Raw genomic sequence first — 21,828 nt, 5'->3', positions numbered from 1 at the left:
AATGGAATGATATATTCAAAAGACAAAATCTTTCAGCCAAAAATACTCTATCCAGCAAAATTATCCTTCAGATATGATGGAGAAATAAAAGCCTTCCCAGATAAACAAAAGTTGAGGGAGTTCCTCACCACCAGACCTGCCTTACAAGAAATGAACCCATCCTACCTGAAACAAAAAGGCTAAGGTTTACAAAGCTTTGAGCAAGGAGATAAATGAAGAGACAAAATAAGGAAATTGCAGCTGTCTATCAGAACATGATTGTTGCTAATTCTGCTTTAGAGGCTTAGTGGAATTCACTAGTGAAGTAATGTTGTTGTGGGCTTTTCTTTGTTGGGAGGTTTTTGATTTCTTATACAATTCTCTTAATAGTTGTAGGTCTAATCAGGTTTTCTATTCTTTCATGATTCAGTCTTTGTAGGAATTTTCCATTTCATCAGAATATCTCAATTTCTTGGCCTACAATTCTTCACAGTATTCTCTTTTATATTTCCTTGTTGATCTTCTGTCTGGTTGTTTTGTCCGTTATTGAACGTGGTGAATTTAAGTTTCCAACTAGTTTTGTAGTGGTATCTATTTCTCCCTTCACTTCTGTCAATGTGGGTTTCATATATTTTGGAGCTCTGATTTTTGGCATATAAATGTTTATAATTGTCCTATATTCTTGGTGGATTGACTGTTTTATCAATATATAATATCCTTTTTGTCTCGTCACAAATTATCTTAAATTTCTTTTACCTCTTACTAGTAAAGCCACAACAGCTGTCTTTTGGTTACTACATACATGGAATATCTTTTACCATCTTTCCCTTTCAGATGATTTGTGTCCTTAGATCCAAAGTGGGTTTCTTATATAGAACTAATGCTTCACCCTGTTTTTTTTTTTTTAATCCTTTCTATCAATCTATATATTTTGTTTGGGGGTGTTTATTTACAGTTAAAGGAATTACTGATAGAGAAAGACCTACATATTTAGTTTTTTTTTAATATGACTTAAGTCTCTTATTTCCTCCATTACTACTTTGTTTTGTGTTTAGATGATTTTTGTTTAGATGATGTGTTTTGACACCCTTCTTATTTTCAATTGTGTAACATCTATTGTTATTTTCTTTTTGGTTACCATGAGGATTACAGATAAGATTATAAAGTTAAAATAATCTTTTTTGAATTGATACCAATTTAACTGCAAGGCCATACAAAAACTCTACTCCTGTACAGCTCTAATACTCTCTCCCAATTTATGTTATTGATGACACTAATTTCCTCTTTATGCATTGTGTACATATTAACATAGATGCATGATTATTCTCATGCATCATCTCTAAAATTCTCGTAGAAATCAAAAAGTAAATTTACAAACCAAAATTATGAAAGTACATGATTTTATATTTGCCCATATATTTACCTTTAGTGGAGGTCTTTATATCTCCATATGGCTTTGAGTTACAGTCTAGTGTCCTTCATTGAACATGACTGACTCCCTTAACATATCTTATAGGGCAGTTCTAATGGTGATTAACTCTTTCAGCAGATGTTTATATGAGATTATCTTAATTATACCCTAAATTTTGAAAGACACTTAGATCTGATATAGAATTCTTGGTTGACAGTTTTTTTTTCTTTTGGCACTTTAAACATATTAACCCACAGCCATTTGTCCTCCAATATTTCTTTTTTTTTTTTTGTGAGGAAGATCAGCCCTGAGCTAACATCTGCCAATCCTCCTCTTTTTTGCTGAGGAAGACTGGCCCTGGGCTAACATCTATACCCATCTTCCTCCACTTTATATGGGATGCCACCACAGCATGGCTTGAAAAGCGGTGTGTCAGTGCGCACCCGGGATCTGAACCGGCGAACCTCGGGCCACCACAGTGGAGCACACGCACTTAACCGCTTGGGCCAGCCCCTCTATCTCTTTTTTGATATTATCAGTTTATGATATATGATTTACAAGATTTCCTTTAGTTCTTTGTCAAATTTTTGCTCAGCAATGTCAGCATATATACGATAGTTGTTTTAAAACTCATTGTCTATTAAGTCCAATGCTTGTGCTTCTTTAGGAACAGTTTCTCCTAAATTATTTTCTTCTGTTTAATGGATCATGTTTTCTTTCTCTCTTTCTCTCTCTCTTTTTTTTTTTTTTTTGGTATGATTACTGTGTGTTTAATTGGACATTTGAAAAAACAGCCACTTGGCTCACTCTTTGAAAATTTGTTCTATGACCTGACAATCTTTCTCTTGTTAGCTTGACATGCTCCTAATCTTGGGAAATGCCTAATATGAATGCTGAACATCTGTTCTGTGCTTTTCTGACCATGCTTCTCACCTTGCCTGTGTTTCGCTTTTTTAACTCTTCTGAATAGACGGTTGCTTTTTGAATGTCTTAATATCCCCCAAATTCAAACCCACTTCTCTTCAGGGCTTGATATGGTCTATTCTATGTCTCCACCCTCAATCTGTTACTCCTGGTATCAATACATTTATTGTCCTCCTTCAAATATAAGGAGCTATTCCTTCAGCTTTTCCGTTCAAGCTTACAGTTAGGTGAAACAGACAGCAGTCTTTCAGGCAGCCCCAAAATAGCTTAGAACATTGCAAATAAGATCTTCTCTGATCACTCTGGTTTGAGAGAGGTAACTGGGAACTGGACTAATGCTTCTTACAGACCAAGCCTGCACTGTGCCAGGCAGGAGGAGGAGGGGCAGGGGTGGGGATAAAAGCATGATGAAATTTCCTACCACTTTGAATCTGGCTTTTTCCTAGCTGAGTATTCACTTTGTTGCTGTAGATCTTTGTTTGATTGTTTTCCAGACATCCTATAAAGTTATTTCAGCTAGTTTATGGTGGTTTCCTTATGTTTCCATGGGGGAACTCAGAGATTCCTAGACCTCCGTTTTGCTAACATCATTCTATGAGTTGAATTTTAAATAGCTTCATAATATTCCTTGGTGGAAATGTGTCTTAATTTCCCTTACTCCTCCCAAGTTACTATAATTTAAGTTGTTCACAGTTTTTTTCTCATTAAACTATTGAGTAAGATAATAAACTATATAAAATATTCATCATTTTTTTGGTAGTTACATCATGATAGTTTTCTAAAATTTATATAACTAGGTTAAATATGTAAAGACTCTAAGGTTCTATTTGCATGCTGCAAATGATGTCCAAAAATTGTTAATAATTAATACTCAAATAATCACTTTGCCAGAATGTCTTTTTTGGCATCCTTTTCAAGACTACACTGTTGTTGGGAGTGGATATTCTTCTTATAAACAAAAGAAAAAGAAAAAAAATAATTTTGCTGATGGGAATGGTAAAAAGCCAACCTTTCTTTCAGTTCCAAGTTTTGATTCTTTATTGAGGGTCACCTTTTTGAAAAATGTACATTAATCGTTCCACTGAAGAGTGTGTGTGTGTGTATGCATGCGTATGTGTGTGTGTGGTGTAAGATATTTAATTGTTTTAAATTATTTCTGATCAAGAAGGGGCATCATCATGGCAAAAACAAAAAAGACATTGGTATGTGAATGTTTCTAGTCTAATATTTGGTCAATAATTTTCAGCACTCTTGTAATACTTTACTAATGTATGTAGATCCTAAATAAAACATTTATTTTGTAAGAAATTAATGATTTATTTATCACTATATAATAATTCACTGAGTTTACTCTTTGATAAAAACAAAACAAAACTAGTTAACTTGTTTCCAATTCTCTTCTTACTCCATAGGTTACTGCTTAACCTTGCTCCTCCTACAATCCATTTGCTAACAGTTGGATTTTGGACTTGGATGTTACCTTCCTGTTATTCAAATAACGTTTGAAGGCAGAAGAATAAAGCAGAATCTGCTTAGACAGAGGAGCAACAGGCAATGGATCCCAAATGTTGGCGTGTGAAACTAAATGATGGCCACTTCATTCCTGTACTAGGATTTGGCACCTATGCACCTGAAGAGGTAACAATGGTGGTCTTGGGTTTGAGTATTCAAAAGAAAATGGACCTAGCATGAGTGGAAACTGACTCAGTTGTCAAATCATTGAGTTGCTGGGTGACTCTGGGAGGTTCACTTAATTTTTGTAACAAGGCTAGAACCAAACCTTATACAAAGAGACAAAGTAGTCAGTGTTTGCTGTGCATCAGGGTCTGACCCTATGATTACCTATAGATTATTCTGAGTTTTCCTCCAGTTTCCATCTATTTCCTAGGTTGGAAAAAGAGAGTAAAGTCAGCAGTCAAAGAACACTGACTATCAGCTGCCTTACTTTGAGGGTGATTGCAGGGCAGTGGTTTATCTTTATATCTGGAATTCAGGAGATCTGTCCTCCCACAAAAAGCCATGATCAAGAGAAATATTTGTGGTAAAAGGTCCTGGATATGAAGTGACCCCACAGCTGTTCTGCTGTGGGGTAGCCTGCTAAGCGCCGGGCACTATATACTCCACCTGTAGTTTCCCTTGTTCTTCTCCTCCTGTTTGGGAATTTATCCTGAGTGGAAAACATAATATCTTTTTGGAGAATAAGCTACAGTCTCCAGAGCAAGGTTTCAAATCTTATTCTTTGTTAATTTGTTTTCCATTGAAGCAAATAGATAGAGTTGGACCTTGGACATAAGACGGAGAAAAGTGAACAAGTCACTAGACTGGAAGCCAGAATTTGCTTTCCAATTTTGTCTTTAGCCTATTTACTTGTATGACAAGGAACTAGTACTTAAACTTTGAGTCTCACGTTCTCATCTATAAAACAGAAGGAAATATTCAAAGAGACATTTTGGAGACAGATGACAGGACTTTTTCCCTTTGTAGTGCCAAGTGGGATGAGGGGGAGGAAAGGGTCAAGGATACCTCCAAAGCTTCAGCCTCTATAAAATTCTGAATTCCCCCACATCTAAGGAAAGAGTATGACCAGCAGAGAGCAGTAAGGCCAAGTGTCTAATTCCTTGCATTACCATTGAAAAAAGAAAGTTTCTGAAATCCTTTATAACTAAGAAAATATTGTTCAGCCTAAAAACAGAAGAAATCCTGCCATTTGCAACCACTTGGAAGAACCTGGAGCACATCATTCAAAGTGAAATAAGCCAGATACACAAAGACAAATACTGCATGATCCCACTTATAAATGGAATTTAAAACAGTCAAACTCATAGAAGCAGAGAATAGTGGTGTGGTGACCAGGGGTTGTGGGAGGGAGTGGTGGGCAAAATGGGGAGATGATGGTCAAAGGGTACAACATTTCACTTGTAAGATGAATAAGTTCTGGAGAACTAATGTACTGCATGGTGACTATAGTTAATAATAATGTATCATATTCTTGAGATTTGCTAAGAGAGTAGATCTTAAGTGTTCTCAGCACACACAAAAATTTATCTATGTGATGTGTTGGATATGTTAATTAGCTCAATTGTGGTAATAATTTCACGTTGTATACATATATGAAAACATCTCTCTATATACCTAAAATATATATGTTTTAAATTTATATACTACTTTTATTTATCGTGTTCTCTGTGACTACACTCATAGAGGATTCTTTCAAGCTTTGACCTTGTTTCTTCAGACTTCATTCCATGTACATTTTCCCTTTATTGATTTTGCTTTGTAACCTCTCACAATATAAATCATATCCATGACTACAACTATATGATGAATGCTGTGAGCTCTTTCAACAAATCACTTAACACAGAGGTGGTCTTATGGACTTATTATGCTAGTGATCAACCAGTGATCGCCTGGGATTGAACAGGTCTATGGGATAACCAACTTTTAGTCCTTACCAGGGAAAACCCAGGCAAATTGGCATAGGTTCATCACCACACATGCAGAACTACCCGAAGACATGAGGGAAAGATGATTATCAGGAGGATAAAAATTTTTCCCTTAGCTATATTTCAATCATGCGGAAATCCAGCTACTACCGTTGTTTGCTCATCTATGTTCCTAAAAACAAAACTATAGAGGTCACCACATTAGCTATAGATGCTGAGTTCCACTATATTGATTCTCCTTTTAGTTAAAATAATGAAAAGGAGGTTGGAGGGACCATCTGGAGCAAAATTGGAGATGGCACTATGAGGAGAGAAGACATATTCTACACTTCAAAGGTGCTGTGTGTATGTGCCCTTGCATGACCATGATTGTGTGAATATGACAATTATATGATTGGGCCAGTAGTTGTTTCATGAATTGTGCTTATTGGTACAACTTTTTCCAAATATATTCATGTATTAATTCTAGGATCAAAAAATGATGATGGCCTTCTCATTATTGCTTTGTTAAGATTTTATGAATTAAAGTCGTCACTCTTCTTTTCTGACCCTCAGACCATTTCAGTGTGATTTAGCATGGACTACTAAATCAGTCAGAACTGTGATCATATTATAGCTTCCTTATCATCTGGGTGACTTACTACAATTTCTTAACATTCTGAATCTCAATCCTCCCCTCTGTCAATAAGAGAGAGCCTCCATTTCACCCTCTCTAAATTTTCACTAAGTGGGATGACAAGTGGTTGACTCCGGGGATTCAGAGGATGAGTATTTTGAGGGTGGATTATCATTATTATTATCTGGGTTACTTAACACTATTGAATGTTTAGCATGTATTTAAAGTAATTTCTATGTATTATCTTTAATTCCTCAACAACTGTCCCAGGTAAACTATTATTCTTATTTCTTACATGAGTCAAATCTAGGATCATGGTCACTTTTCTCTTTGTTAGAAACTCCTGATGGGCAGTGGTCACAGAAGGAAAGGACAAGTAATGTTACTACTTTCTAGCAGCTTTGCTGTAGGTTTCTCAGGGCCGGAAGTATTTGCCAAAGATTTGCCAAAGGTTTCCGTCATTGAAAGCTTTTTCCGTATCAGAAGCCACTATTATTCAAAAAGTTAGGTATTAGAAAGGAAAACTTCGGAGGCATAAAGTAACAACGGAGACAGAATTGTGCTTCTCGTCAAATGCATTCTTCACACATCCGTGTGGTCGAGTGCAATGCACTTAAAGTGTCAAGGTCTAGTTATGGTGAAGCAGGGGCAGCTATGGGGTTGCTTGGGAGGGAGTGCCCACACAAATGATGGAGACCAATACACTCCATCTTGGTAGAGCTATGACACGAAATATCAATAGCTAATAACTGTTAGGGCCAGTTTGTTTGCAATGACATAATTGTCCGTTGTATCCACCATTATAGCTTAAGCATAGGGTATGTCTTATCTATGTTATGTCCAACATTTATTACTATTGTTAAAGACAGAAAAGGACTACAGCAAACAGAACAAATAGGCCATGTTACATGGGATCCTATTGTGATAAATCCAACTTTCTGTAGCCCTTACATAGTAATGTCTGAGGGACTTGGAAAGGAGATGACTACTCATACATAGAATGCTGTCAGTCTCAGTAAAGATGAATTGCTGCTTCCATTCCCAGTTAGATGGAGAGTTTAACATAGTCAACTTGTCACCCAGGGGTTAGCTTGTCTCCTCAAGGAACGGTACTTAACGAAGACTCAGTGTCAGTCTCTGCTGGTGCTGACAGATTAGCCATCTCAAAATAGTGGGATCTCAAACATCCAAGGTGAGAAAAAGCCCGTGCAGTTGCACCATGCATAGTCTTAATCTCTTCCACCATGGCTATACCATTCATGGGCCCATTGCTTAAGTACTGGAATGGTTAAGTATAGAGGCTAAGTAGCATCCAGTGGACAAGACATCCTCTTTACCTAATTATTGAGAGCCTCTCCTGAAGACTCTGGTGGTGATAGAAATCCCCCAGGCAGAGTGGTAGGTGCTTACAGCTGGAAGTCTAGGTCTGTGTACATGGATATGTTGAGTGTCAAGCAGATATAGTAGAATGACTTCTGTGCTTCTCACAGGGATGAACTCCATACAGTACATTTATCATTTAATCCTCTTCACAATTCCCTGAAAATTAACTATTATTTTCCCTTTAATCCAATGGGAAAATTTTATTATTAAATTTTTTTCAGCTTTATTGAGGTAAAACTGACAAATAAAATTCTAAGATTAAAGCGTATGATATTTCCATAATTAAAGTGTATGGCAAGATGATGTGTACATGTATACATTGTGAAAAGATTCCCCTCATCAGGTTTAACACATTCATAACTTCATATCTTTACCTTTGCTTTTTTTGGGGGGCCGAACATTTAAATTCTATTCTCTTAGCGAACTTCAATTATACAGAAAAGTGTTATCAACTATAGTCAGCAGGGTATACATCAGATCCTCAGACACTATTTACTTTATAGCTGAAAGTTTGTACCATTTTACCAACCTCTCCCCTTTTCCCCCAACATCTAGCCCCTGGCAACCACTTTTCTACTCTCTGTTTCTATGAACTCAATTTTGTTTTCCAATTGTGCCCCTCTGTATTTGCCTTCCTCTGTCTGGCTTATTTCGCTTAGTATAACACCCTCCAGCTTCATCCACATTGTTTTAAATGACAAGCTTTCCATCTTGTTCAAAGCAGAATAATATTCCATTGTATGTACACACCATGTATTCTTTATCCATTCATCCATCAATGGACACACAGGTTGTTTTCATACTTTGGCTATTGGGAATAATGCTGAAATGAACACAGGAGGACAGATATATCTTTGAGATAATGATTTTGTTTCCTCTAGAAAAATACCCAGAAGTGGAATTGCTGGATCATATGGTAATTCTATCGTTAATTACTTGAGGCACCTCCACAGTGTTTTCGTCAGAGGCTGCATCAATCTACATTCCCACCAACAGTGCACAAGGGTTCCCTTTACTCCACATCATTGCTAACATTTGCTATCTTTGGTCTTTTGATAATAGCCATCCTAACATGTGTGAGGTGATATCTCCTTGTGGTTTTGCTTTACATTTCCCTGATGATTAGTGATGCTGAGCATCTTTTTTGGTGCCCATTGCCCACTTGTATGTCTTCTTTGGAAAAATGTCTATTCAGGTCCTGTGCCCATTTTGAAATTGGATTATTTATTTTTTTTTTTTGCTATTGATTGTTTGGGTTTCTTGTATACTTAACATATTAACCCCTTATCAGATATGTGGTTTGCAAATATTTTCTCCCATTCCATAAGTGGCTGTTTAATTTTCTTGATGGTTTCCTTTTCTGTGCAGAAGCTTTTTATTTTGATGTGGTCCCAACTGTTCAGTTTTGCATTTATTGCCTTTGCTTTTGGTGTCAAATCCAAAATAAGATTTCCAAGAGCAAAGTCAAGGAGCTTACTGCTACATATTCTTTCAGGAGTTTTAAGCATGTGTCTTCTGTTAATGATTAAATCCCCAGCGCTTCAGAGTCTAGCACGATGTCAGGAAAACAGGAGGCACTGAATAATTGCTTGTTGCATAAATGTTGAATGAGAGCACCTGGGGGATGAAGTATAAAATAACAATCATGAATGACTTTAAGAGCTCAGTTGGTTAGAAACTGGATGGAGCATGTACCAGTTTTATGCACAAATTTCCAATTCTTAGATAAAAATAGCTTCTGACAACTGTATCTATATCTATATCTATGTCTACATCTATATCTTTAAAAGTTTTTCCAGGTGTCAGAGATTTTCCTGTTATTTACTTCCTTACAATGAATTGTTTATTGACTGAGAGTTGATTTCCCTTGTTCTACGGAGAAGATATTTCACTAAGTCATTTTAGACTGGAGGTCATATTGGAGATTAGTCTGTGCCCCCAGAAGACAGGTTTGTTTCCAAGGCTTGCACCATCAAACAGATGGACAGGAGAAATGGAAAAACAGCAGGTGCAATGCTATGAAGTAAATAAATTGCTTCTCTCTAAGTTGGATGGATTTCCGACCCTCTTTGTTCATATTTTATAGGTTCCTAAGAGCAAGGCTGAAGAGGCCACCAAAATAGCTATTGATGTAGGTTTCCGTCACATCGACTCGGCACATCTCTATCAAAATGAGGAGGAGATTGGCAAGGCCCTTCTAGAGAAGATGGTGGATGGTACTGTGAAGAGAGAGGACATATTCTACACCACCAAGGTGCTGTGGGTGGAGTGACGAGAGGTCGTTGTCAGATCAGATATGTTATTTTGAAAAAACAAAAAAGAACTTTGGTGTTGTTTTGCATAATTTATTTATCTCCTAACACTGTAGAGGACCATTATAGAAAAATAGAAAACAGAAAAGGCTTGCTTTTCCCCGAAATGTATTAAGGGTGAGACCTGGTTGCTCAAACTCTCTGAACATCAGCCAGCATTCATATGTGAAGCACAAGTAATGATAGTTTTCTTCTTTATCTGTTGTATGAATTGACTGAACCACTATGGAATGAGTCTACTCCTTTTAATCGTCAGTAGATTCCCTAAGGACATTTTCAAGTGAGGCTCACATATAATTCAGAAAAGGGAGCAAGACTAGGAAGTACTTGTTTCAAGTCAGCATTGTGTTTACTGAAATATGTAAAATTTTCTGAAGTGGGAAACTCTGCTTCCAATGTCAAGAGAGCTGAGGTCTCTACAGAATAATCTTACGTATGTCGACATAAGTGATAATGAATTCTTAGAAAGCGGGCCTCTCAACAGAACTGTTTCCAGGTGTTTATTATACAAGACAGTAGGTTCCATTTCCCCTGGCCTGACATTTCTTGGCTCTCCTTCCAGAGATGACATTTCTCATCTTTGAAACATTTAGGTTGCTTTTCCTGGGCCATCTAAGTATTATTCATAGTTTTCTTAGAGTCATTCAAATAAATCTCCATTCCCATTAAGGATCTCATTTATACTACATCACATAAATTTAGCCCAAGCACATCTTATTTTTAGACCACCACAGTGGTTTGTTACTCACTTCTCAGTCTTTTAACAGTGAGATTTAATTTGGGTCCTCAAATGTGTGAAATCATAAGCCATTTTTTATTTATTTTGGTCACTGCAGCTTTGGGCTACTTTCCTTCACCCAGAATTGGTTCGACCAGCCCTGGAAAGATCATTGAAGAAACTTGGTCTGGACTACGTAGATCTCTTTATCATTCATGTGCCAATTGCTATGAAGGTGTGCTTTTGTTTTTCCTTCTTATGCCCAAGGGTATTCCAGCACCACTGTTGCACTTCCATTCTCTCATTACAGCTGGGTTTTCTGGGTTCTTACTGAGAGAGGTAGGTTTTGAGTGTGGTGGATAGAATTGCTAAATGATTTACAAGTCTCCTTGACAGTTGTGTCACTTCACTCTCAAATTTATTTTTCCTCATCCCGAAGCCTTCAGAAGCACTGAAATTCAATGATCTCAGTGTCTCTACCTCAAAGAGTTGAGGACACCACCTTACATGTCTGATTGACATGCTGCTGTCTGTAGTCTCTTAGTGATTAGGGTCCTCAAGAATGTTGAGTTACAACAGACTGCAGAGATACAATGGGAAATTCCCACCACTTTAGGGGGAGAGTCACCCCCATATGGACCTCTCAGTCACAATCAAGAGTGAGACACCCTGGGATGGTCCATTTTACACAACTGGGATCCTTTGGGCTTTGCTGATCCAAAGGATCAGTCACAGTGGATGTTCACTGAGCACACCTGGTATCCTCACTATCTCTGAGTTGCATTATCATAAGCTGGAGATAAAACACATTCCTCAATAGTAAAGGGAAGTCCTGTCATCCAAACCAATGTGTCCCTGGGAAATGAAATCAATTCCAACCGTGGGGGAGAATTCATTCTTAGTGAGGTTCAGGGGTTTGTGTGAAGAGAAGGGTAGAGGTAATTGGGGGAGAGGCACTTTGCTACAGTCTCTCAGGTGCTGCTGTCTGTAGTCTCTTACTAATGAGGGTCCTCGATAATGCTGAATTACAACAGACTGAAGAGATACAATAAGAAATCCTCATCTCTTTAGGTGGAGAGTCCCTCCTAAATGGACCTCTCAGTCCCAATAAAGAATGAGGTACCATGGGACGGTCCATATTACACAACTGGGCTCCTTTGGGCTTTGCTTATGCAACCTCCCGTCATAGTGGATGTCCACTGAGCACATCTGGTATCCTAACTATCTCTGAGTTGGGTTATCATAAACTGGAACTAAAACACATAGCTCAAAAGTAAAGGTAAGTCCTTTCATCCAAACCAGCCTGTCCCTGGGAAGTAAAACCAATTCCAACCAAAGGAGAATTCATTCGTAATGCAGTTCAGGGGTGTGTGTGGATAGGAGGGTGGAAGTAATACGGGGAGAGGCACTTTGCTACAGTGTCTCAGGTGCTGTTGATCTTCCTTCTCCCACGTCTTATCTTACACAACACACACACACACACACACACACATATACACACAAACACTCTGTATAGCCTCTCGAAGGTTTTATGACCAAGCTCCTTAGGCACATGGAAGGTCATTCTTTAAAAAAAATCTCTTCTTCATTCTCTCCCCCATCTGCGTTCCAGCCTGGGGAGGAGCTTATACCAAAGGATGCCAGTGGGGAAGTTATTTTAGATATAGTGGACCTTCGTGACACATGGGAGGTAAGTACTGCCACTGAAATGAAAGGGACACTGTGTGACAAGGCATAAATTACTGGATTGGGAGTCTGGCCCCATCAACAGTCTGTCCTCAGCCATATCACTGCCCATTCTCTGTACAGTGGTGTTCTCATCAGTAAAGGAAGGGACCTGAATGGGATGACCTCTAAGGGTTATTTTTCCTCTAAACTTCTATAGTTCAAAGTAGGAGTTTCTTTGCCCCACCTATCAAGTTCAGCCTGGGAGCCTTATAAGGGGATGATCAGAGCAAACTCAAGAAGAGTTAGAACTCCATCCCAAGTCAGTCTTCCTTACCCCCATGGAGGGAAGGAAGGCTGTGTCTGACTTACAGAATGGTGGACTGCAGAAGGAGAGTGAAATTTGCCCTTATGTAGCCCTTCAGACCATGTATTCTACCATTCTAGGAAAAAGGAAGCAGCCAAAACCTCTAATAGTGAAACTTGAGAGTTTCTCTCTGCTGTTGACCCTGGTGCGATATGTTAAAGAACTATTAGATGCCTAACTGGAAGATAGGCACATCGAATGAGATGAGGAGTGGAATTGAAAGCATCTTCATTTCAATTTATCATCCTTGGTGTTCATGTAATAGAAGCAAGGAGACAAAGTATGTGTGCCTAGCAATAAAGGTCTTTAGGAAAAAATGTATCCAAGTGATAAAACAGGTTCAGTAAAATTGTGATATATGTGAAACTGATTTGCAGTTTTTAAAACATTCAGTGTAAAATGAAAGGAACAAACTAAACGAAAGTTATATCACACATGTCCCTCCTTCCCAGGCCCTGGAGAAGTGTAAAGATGCAGGTTTAACCAAATCCATCGGAGTGTCCAATTTCAATCACAAACAGCTGGAGATGATCCTGAACAAGCCAGGGCTCAAGTACAAGCCCGTCTGCAACCAGGTGAGCCCGGTGCCACTGGGGCTTCCTTGTTTTCTGCTCTTCACACCCTCTTCCTTAAGTACTGGCCCCAAGTTACTGTCTTGGTGTCAGCTGTATAATGATAGTTCCTTTTACTGCCATAGGAAATACCAAAGAAGGAACGGGTTGAGTGGCATGGGAAGAGTATTCGTTCAATTCTTCAGAGATGGGTGTGAGGTTCCTATGAGACATTCAAGTAGAGATTCTGAGTTGGCAGATGGCAATACTGGTCTAGAGCTCAGGAAGGCGATCAGGGCTACAGGTACCAATCTTGGAGTCATTGTTTTATGGATGGTAATTAAACTCACAGAAGTGGATTTGCTCTCCTGGAAAAGTTCACAGAATGAACAGGAAGAGGGCAGAAAAGTCAATGTTTAAGGATCAGGCAAAGAGGCACTGGTTAAGAGACTGAAGAGGAGTTCCCAGAGAAGGAGAGAGAAAATGAGGAGAGTGTGGTGTCAGGAAAGCCAAAGAAGAGGGATGAATGTTTGCAGGAGCCAAAGGGTGGCTCCTGCTGAGGAGCAGCCAATCCCAACAGGGATGGAAACAGTTATTGGATTTAATGGCATGGACCTTATGGAAACCTTGCAGGAGCAGTTACAGAGAAGTGAGAGAAAAAACCAGAGAGAAAAGCAAAGGAGTGGAAAGTGAGGAAATGGAGAAATCATAATGAAATAAATAATTTCTAAAATTAACAATGAATGCTGCCAATTTTTAAGTACTGTGACATTGTAAAGTTGTATTGCTGTTTTGTAAAACAGTGAAAATTGTGCAAGAAACCATTCAAATATCTATACTCTTTGTCCTACTTATTTCATTTCTAAAAATCTATTTGTAGAAAATAACTCAAAATATGTTAAACTATATCCCTCCTCCTTCTCCTCTTCTTCCTCCTCCCATATTTTTCATTTCTCTTTTTCTCTTTCTTTCTTTTCCTGTGTTTCTTTTCCTTTCCTCCTTCCTTCCTTCCTTCCTTCATCTCTTTCTTTCGTCCTTCCTTCCTTTCTCTCATTTCTTCCTCCCTGTCTTTCTTCTTCTTGTTCTTCTTATTCTTCTTGTCCTTGTTCTTCCTCTTCCTCTTCTTCCTCTTCCTCTTCTTCTTCTCCTCCTCCTTCTCCTCCTCCTTCTCCTCCTTCTCCCTTCCCCTTCCCCTTCTCCTTCTCCTTCTTCTTCTTCTTATTCCTCTTTCTCCTTTAATTTATTTGTGAAAGAAACAAAGCCTTTTTTCCTTTAACTTTTCCCACACAGTTGATGTTACTGATTGATCCCCGTGATACAGTTTGACATGGTACTCTGTCTTTGTACCCCTGTAACTGGAGGTTACATCTAAGACTTCATCACTTATATATATATGTCATTGCGAATTTATGAATTTTATGTTTTCCCATCCAATATAGTTACTGTACTTGTTGATGATCAAATTGTAATCATTTTATTGATTCTTCAAGTGAGCTCCTGAGTCCTTTGACACGTCTCATTGTCTTTCCTATCTTCTTCACTTTCTAGAGTGTAAGATGTTCTAGGGTCCATGTGTAGCATTTTTGCCCAGACCTGGATTCAACCATTTTTCTAAGAAATCTTGATTTCTTTCAGTGCAAAATGGCAATTAGAGGCCACAACCTGTTGTACTTGTCTTCAGTCATTTTAAACACTAATAAAAATGTAAGAAGGGAATTATTTTATCATCTCTGAAAACCAACAGCATTGGAAGGTATTTCAGAAGGTGCATGGAAAAAGGTGTCAATCTGAAAAATACAGTAACAATATTAATGTAGTGTTAGATAATCCTTCCAAGGACTTTTCATATTTACATATTATTGGCTCATGGATTCTGATACCTTTTGTTCTTGGCAACTTACAGGTGGAATGTCACCCTTACCTCAACCAGAGCAAACTGCTGGAATTCTGCAAGTCCAAGGACATTGTCGTAGTTGCCTACAGTGCCCTGGGGTCCCATAGAGACCCAATCTGGTAATGATAATATTAGTGATAACCTAAGTCAGCAACTCTATTCACGGAAGAAACTCTTTTTTAACTTAAGTTTTAACATTTTGTTATGGAAGAATTCAAACATATACAAGTGAACACAATAGTGGAGTGATCAATGGATGAATGGATAAAGAAGATGTGGTATTTATACACAATGGAATACCACTCAGCCATGAAAATGATGAAATCTTGCCATTTGTAACAACATGGATGGACCTTGAGGGTAATACGCTAAGAAAGGTAATCAGATGGAGAATATCAAATACCATATGATATCACTCATAAATAGAAGATAACAACAACAGCAAACAAACGCATAAAGACATTGGATTGGTGGTTACCAGAGAAGAAGAGTTGAGGGAGAGGGTGAAATGGGTGAAAGGGCACATGTGTACAATGATGTATGGTAATTAGTCTTTTGTTGCTGAATCTGATGTACTCTACACAGAAATCGAAGTATCATTATACATCATTATGTATCCCTGAAATTTATACAATGTTCTGAACCAGTTTTATCTAAATAAAATAAAAGAGTGCCATGAATTCCCAGGTACCATCCCTGAACTTCAATCATCACCAACATTCTTTCATTCTACTTCCTCTGTCCACCCGCCTGCTGGGAACTCCACTCCAAATATTATTATTATTTTTTTTAAATTTATTTTTTGTTTATTGTGGTAACATTGGTTTACAACATCGCATAAATTTCAGGTCTACATCATTATACTTCCATGTCTGCACAGATTAAATCATGTTCTCATGTTCACCACCCAAATACTAATTAAAATCCATCACCACACACATGTGCCTAATTATCCCTTTCACCCTCCTCCCTCCCCTCTTCCCCTCTGGTAACCACCAATCCAATCTCTGTCTCTATGTGTTTGTTTGTTGTGTTGTTATCTACTACTTAAGGAGTGAGATCATACAGTATTTGACCTTCTCCCTCTGACTTATTTCACTTTGCATAATACCCTCAATGTCCATCCATGTTGTCACAAATGGCTGGATTTCATCGTTTCTTAAGGCTGAGGAGTATTCCATTGTGTATATATAGCACATCTTTTTTATCCATTCATCCCTTGGTGGGCACTTAGGTTGCTTCCAAGTCTTGGCTATTGTGAATAACCCTGCAATGAACACACGGGTGCATGTATCTTTATGCATTGATATTTTCCTGTTCTTTGGATAAATACCCAGCAGTGGAATAGGTGGGTTGTTTTTTAATGTGATTTAATGGTAAAATTTACACAGCTTGTCATGCATAAATCTTAGCTGTTGAATTTTGACAAATGGATATACTGTATACTGACCCCTATCATGGTACAGAAAGTTTCTATTTCCCAACAAATTTGCTTTGTGTCCTTTCCAGACAATTCTTCCTCACCCCAACACAGCCATCTTTCTGGTTTCTTTTCTCAGCTTAGATTAAGTTAGTATCTTCTTTACTTCACAAGTAAAAGAAGTCATAGAGTATATATTCTTTTGTTTCCAGCTTCTTTGGCTCAGCATAACATCTATGAGATTTATTCACATTGTTACAGGTATCTAGTTCATTCCTTTTTTACTACTGAGTAATGTTCCATTGTATGGATATAAATACCACAGTCGTTTCTCCATTCACTTGTTGATGGAAATATTAGTTGCTTCCAGTTTGGTGCAATTATGAATGAATCTCTACCATTATTCATGCAACTCTTTTTTTTTGCTGAAGAAGATAGCCCTGAGCCAACATCTGTGCTAGTCTTCATCTATTCTGTAGGTGAGACACTGCCAGATCACAGTTGGTGAGCGGAGTAGGTCTGTGCATGGGATTCAAACATGTGAACCTGGGCTGCTGAAGATTCGAACTCTGTGGAACATTAAACACTTGGCCATGGGGCTGGGCCTATGAAACTCTTTTTTAATCATACCATATTGTACCTACTTATCTCAATTATCAGAGGAATTTGAGGAAAATAACTCTCTAAATTTTCATTCCTACGCTGTTCAAATGTTTTGTTTTTTTTTTTTGATTTTTGTTTTCAGGGTGGAAAAGGATAGTCCATATCTATTGGAGGATCCAATCTTGAATGTCATTGCCAAGAAACACAATCGAAACCCAGGCCAGATCGTCTTGCGCTACCAGCTACAGCGGGGGGTGGTGGTCCTAGCCAAGAGCTTCAATGAGAAGAGAATCAAAGAGAACTTCCAGGTACAGGTCGAATAGTGTATCCAGAGTGAGGGGCAAGTACTGCCTTGGGGGCCATCTCTCATGGCTTTCAGCACCCACGCATGTTCATTCATTCCCATGCATCATTCCCAATGGGGTCAGCTTGGAAAGGTGGAAAGAAAGAGCACTGGCCTCAGAGTCCTAAGTTTTATGGACTCTAGGCCTGGCTTTGCTGCTTCCTAGCTGTGTGACACTGAGAAGATTTCATCTTTGTTTTTTTTTTTTTTTTTTTTAATCAGTTGTAGGAGTCCTTCCATGCACTAAAACTCTTTTAAAACCCTGGTTCCACTTCCTCAACTTTTCTACTTGATGACCCAATATTTGTAAGTCAATATCAAACCAAATAGCATTAGCTGCTTTGTTGAATCACCAGGACATCCCAGCACAGTTGTTGACCACCATAGGTCTAGGTACGGCTCTATTAGTGAGTTTTTCCTTATTAAACTAAAATTGTTCATCTATATGTCACTGTACTCTTTTGATTGTGTGATTCTAAATATAGTGACTCCTTCTGGGTCATCTTTTAGCATGTTTCCCCAGCAGAGCTCCTGGCACATCAGAAACTAGATCTAAGTTTATAGACAGGCTAAATTAACAAACAAATGAGTAAAGTTTCTCCCTCATACATCTCCTGGTCCTTTAGATTAATCAGTGGTCTTCAACTTATTTTGTTGCGAGCCTCATGCGAATTGTTAAAAACTACATGAGCTCTATCCCATTTTAAGGTCACAGGTAAAAACTTCATCATGAGTTTAATATATGCAAAAGATGACATTGGACCATGTTGTTTATAATGTATTTGCTCTAAAACCTTGAAGCTGTTGGTTAGTTCATTCAATTTATTAGAATATCGAATACAGAAATCTAAATCTCATTGTTAAACCAGTCAGAAAATAATCCCATTTTATTTTTTAATTTAGCTCAACCTGTTAATACATATACCCATGACAACCAAATCACTTCTGGAGTATATTTTAAAGATGAATGACAGGGGGACAGATACATAGATAGATAGATAGATAGATAGATAGTTAGATACATAGATAGATAAAAAGAAAGAAAGAGAAGACACTGAGTTCTCCATGAAGTTGTCCCAAGGATGAAATGATGGCCTTCCCATTTTCATATTTCTTACCAAAGATTTGTCTGCTTTGCTATTAATGGAGTCTCCATTAGGGGCTATGTATCATCAGGTAAAAACAAATCTGGACTTAAGTAAGAGAGACTTTATTCAAAAGGGAGAACTCTCTGAATGTAAGATCTGTAAGTATCTCAAAGATCAATTTGAAAGAGTTTTATTTTATAGGGAAGAGTAAAAACCCCTAGAGAGAGATGGTGTTTGTGGTTAGCATGAGCAGGTGGTGTTGTCCAACAGTTAATCCAGGAAAGCTTTTACCGAGGGCCACAGATTCTTGGAGAGGCCTGCATGGGAGGTTGCTCTTACTTCCAACACTTGCTTAAGTTCAAGGCTGTCAAACTCTAGGGTCTGGTGGGGAAGGAAAAACCTGCCCTAAGTTTGGCCAAGTCAGCAAGTATTTTGTCCATATTGTCCAACTGTCTCTTTGTTTGGAAAAAGTGGAATATTTTCCTTTCTGTTACAATAAATTCACTTGGAAAGATTTGGGATTGATGAGTTGTGAGCCTTTCTTTTGTGAAGTGGAGAGAGAAGGAGAAGAAGTGGGGAAGGAGAGGTGGAGAACACATGCAGAAGAGTTCTGAGGCTAGTACACCCAGAAGCTGGTGACAGGGAAGGCTTCCCTGGACACTCTGCTTGGCTCTGTCCAGCTGTAAAGTCCTCAAGTTCCCAGTTGGAAGCCAGCTGCCTTGGGGGAGAGTTAAATGTGATTCTTTCCTTCATTTCAGGTTTTTGACTTTGAATTGACTCCAGAAGACATGAAAGCAATTGATGGCCTCAACAGAAATTTCCGATATGACAAAATGCTATTGTAAGTGCCCTGTAGATTGTTTTTCACAGGTTGTTTTCTGTAGCGTGTAGGTTATCAGAGGAAGTAAGCTTCCCCAAATCAGGAAGACGGGCCTGAGTTCCACTGTAGGAGTAAAACAGGAGCTTCCTGTAGACTCAGACCAGAGGTGACTCCAGGGCTCAGTCTCTGTCACAACATAAACGAGAGCAGAGCCCAGGACAGACCATAAGTAAAACTGCCAAAGTTTATATCATGGTGAACTCACTATTTTGTGACTCTAGTCACTGTGTCTGGTAAGCTTCCACACAGGGCTGACTTACCCGCTCAACATGGACAGCTCAGGGCCTATAGCCCACTTACTTTTAGGGCCTATAAAATGATTCATATTTACTTCTTTTTAAAATCAGGAGAAAAATGATTATATTAAAAATGCCTGTATAATAATGAATCCAGCCTGGATTCTATTCATTTTTATCGTAACACAATAGTGAAATGTAATGTTAATATTTTTGACAAGGGAAGGGCCCCAGGGAGGCAAAAGTGCATAGGTGCTGGGAAAGTCAGACCATGGCCCTGCTTCCACTTCCTCTCCTAAGTGTCCAATATCATTTCTCCTTAACGGACATTCCTGTTCCAAGACACCATGCATTTCTTCTGAATTCATCTCTCAATTGGCCTGTTTTCCCATCACAACTCCAATTTCCTAAGCCATGTCATCTCATCAAACTGAATTATAGGGGCCAGCCCCGTGGCTAAGTGGTTAAGTGCACGTGCTCCGCTACTTGCAGCCTGGGGTCGGATCCAGACGTGCACTGACGCACTGTTTGTCCGGCCATGCTGAGGCGGCATCCCACATACAGCAACTAGAAAGATGTGCAACTATGACATACAACTATATACTGGGCCTTTTGGGACAAAAAGGGGGAAAAAAAAAGGAGGAGGACTGACAATAGATATTAGCTCAGGGCCGTTCTTCCCCAGCAAAAAGAGGAGGATTGGCATGGATGTTAGCTCAGGGCTGATCTTCCTCACACACACACACAAAATTGAATTATAAATGGATCTTGAATTTAATTGACCCTAACGTTAGTGATTGATGTGTCCCCAATGGCACACACCAACATGAGATCCTCTGGATTTCTCTGTTTCTTGAGTCAAGGCTTACTCCAGGGAGGCCTTTGTCCCGCAGCAGACTACCTGCTGGGAGCCTCCACTTGCTTTGACTTGGACTTGGTTACAAACACAGGATTCCAGTTGTTCAGTTCCTGCAGGAGCATCTCAGGATGAAGAGAAAGAAGACTCATTGAATTAAGAAGTTTGGAAGAGAGTTTAGACATAAGGGGAATAAAATTTTAGTTAGAAAATAAAAGTTTAGTTCTAAAAGAAAGATCTCAAAATTCTCCTTCTTGTTTGTAAAACTATATCATGATTCTGAGTAAGTAACTTTTCCATTCCCAAAGGCTTTTAAATAGAAGCATATGATCTCCTTCATTAGGCTGTGAATGCCTAGTCTCACTCTTCTTTGTGGTCCTATGTTAACAGCACAGCTCCTGGCCCGTAGAATTGCTCAGAATGCACTCTTTAATGAAATTGAATAGAAAAGGACAAATGTAATAAGGAAAATAATAATATGGAAAAGTAAGAAAACAACAGTAATACTAATGATTGAATAACAAGTATTCTCATAAATCCTAAATTCAGAAAACAGTAATGACATTTTGTAGGCGTGGTTATGTAGGTGTACATGTTGTCTCTTGAGTAGACTAGAAGTTCTTTAATGGAGGGACCCTGAATTGTTGAGGGTTCTTTGTACATATACATTGAATGAATGCATGAAAAAGAACAGCAAAATCATTATTGTGATCATTCTCATTGGCTAGAGACAAAAGTTGCACAGGGGCTGAAATGGCTACAAAATCTTAGCCATAGTTCTCACTTCAATAAATGCAAATTCTAATCTAAATCAAACTACATGTCACATTGGCACTTATATTCCATGGGGATGTGGGAATTAGGCATGCAGGTGGGGTTTGCACATGGACAGGGAGTCTGCATGTGTGTGTGTCAGAGTAGAAGGAGGGACATGGTAGTAAAACTAGTTTTCAGCCCATCCTGACACCATCCTCAGAGAAACTCTCTCTTTGACCGTGTGAAAACAGAGTTAAGGCATTAATATCCCTCCTTCTCTTTCAGTGCTGTTGATCACCCTTATTATCCATTTTCTGAAGAATATTGACTGGGAGATACCCACTATGAAATCTACCAGAATTTCCTGCTCCTAAGGGTGTAGA

At 38.6% G+C, this 21,828-nt stretch overlaps 1 protein-coding gene across 1 annotated transcript; it reads left to right on the top strand.

The window, feature by feature from the left end:
• The first annotated feature begins 3,868 nt into the window (after positions 1–3,868).
• On the top strand, positions 3,869–21,773 carry LOC131398715 (aldo-keto reductase family 1 member C15-like). The gene is made up of 9 exons (XM_058532349.1): positions 3,869–3,952; positions 9,843–10,010; positions 10,905–11,021; positions 12,399–12,476; positions 13,271–13,393; positions 15,273–15,382; positions 17,429–17,594; positions 19,476–19,558; positions 21,731–21,773. Exons 1-9 carry the CDS (start codon positions 3,869–3,871, stop codon positions 21,771–21,773), a joined length of 972 nt encoding a protein of 323 aa, XP_058388332.1.
• Positions 21,774–21,828: the final 55 nt, after the last annotated feature.

The sequence above is a fragment of the Diceros bicornis genome, chromosome 36 (genome assembly GCF_020826845.1).
Source record: "Diceros bicornis minor isolate mBicDic1 chromosome 36, mDicBic1.mat.cur, whole genome shotgun sequence".
Lineage (NCBI taxonomy): Eukaryota > Metazoa > Chordata > Mammalia > Perissodactyla > Rhinocerotidae > Diceros > Diceros bicornis.
This window is presented reverse-complemented; position numbering and strand designations above follow the sequence as displayed.

Bases quoted from the DNA above. Each gene is read 5' to 3' on its own strand.
- LOC131398715 (XM_058532349.1), top strand. From the start codon at position 3,869: ATGGATCCCAAATGTTGGCGTGTGAAACTAAATGATGGCCACTTCATT. The intron at 11,022-12,398 runs GTGTGCTTTTGT...TCTGCGTTCCAG, and splicing joins ATGTGCCAATTGCTATGAAG to CCTGGGGAGGAGCTTATACC. The intron at 13,394-15,272 runs GTGAGCCCGGTG...GGCAACTTACAG, and splicing joins ACAAGCCCGTCTGCAACCAG to GTGGAATGTCACCCTTACCT.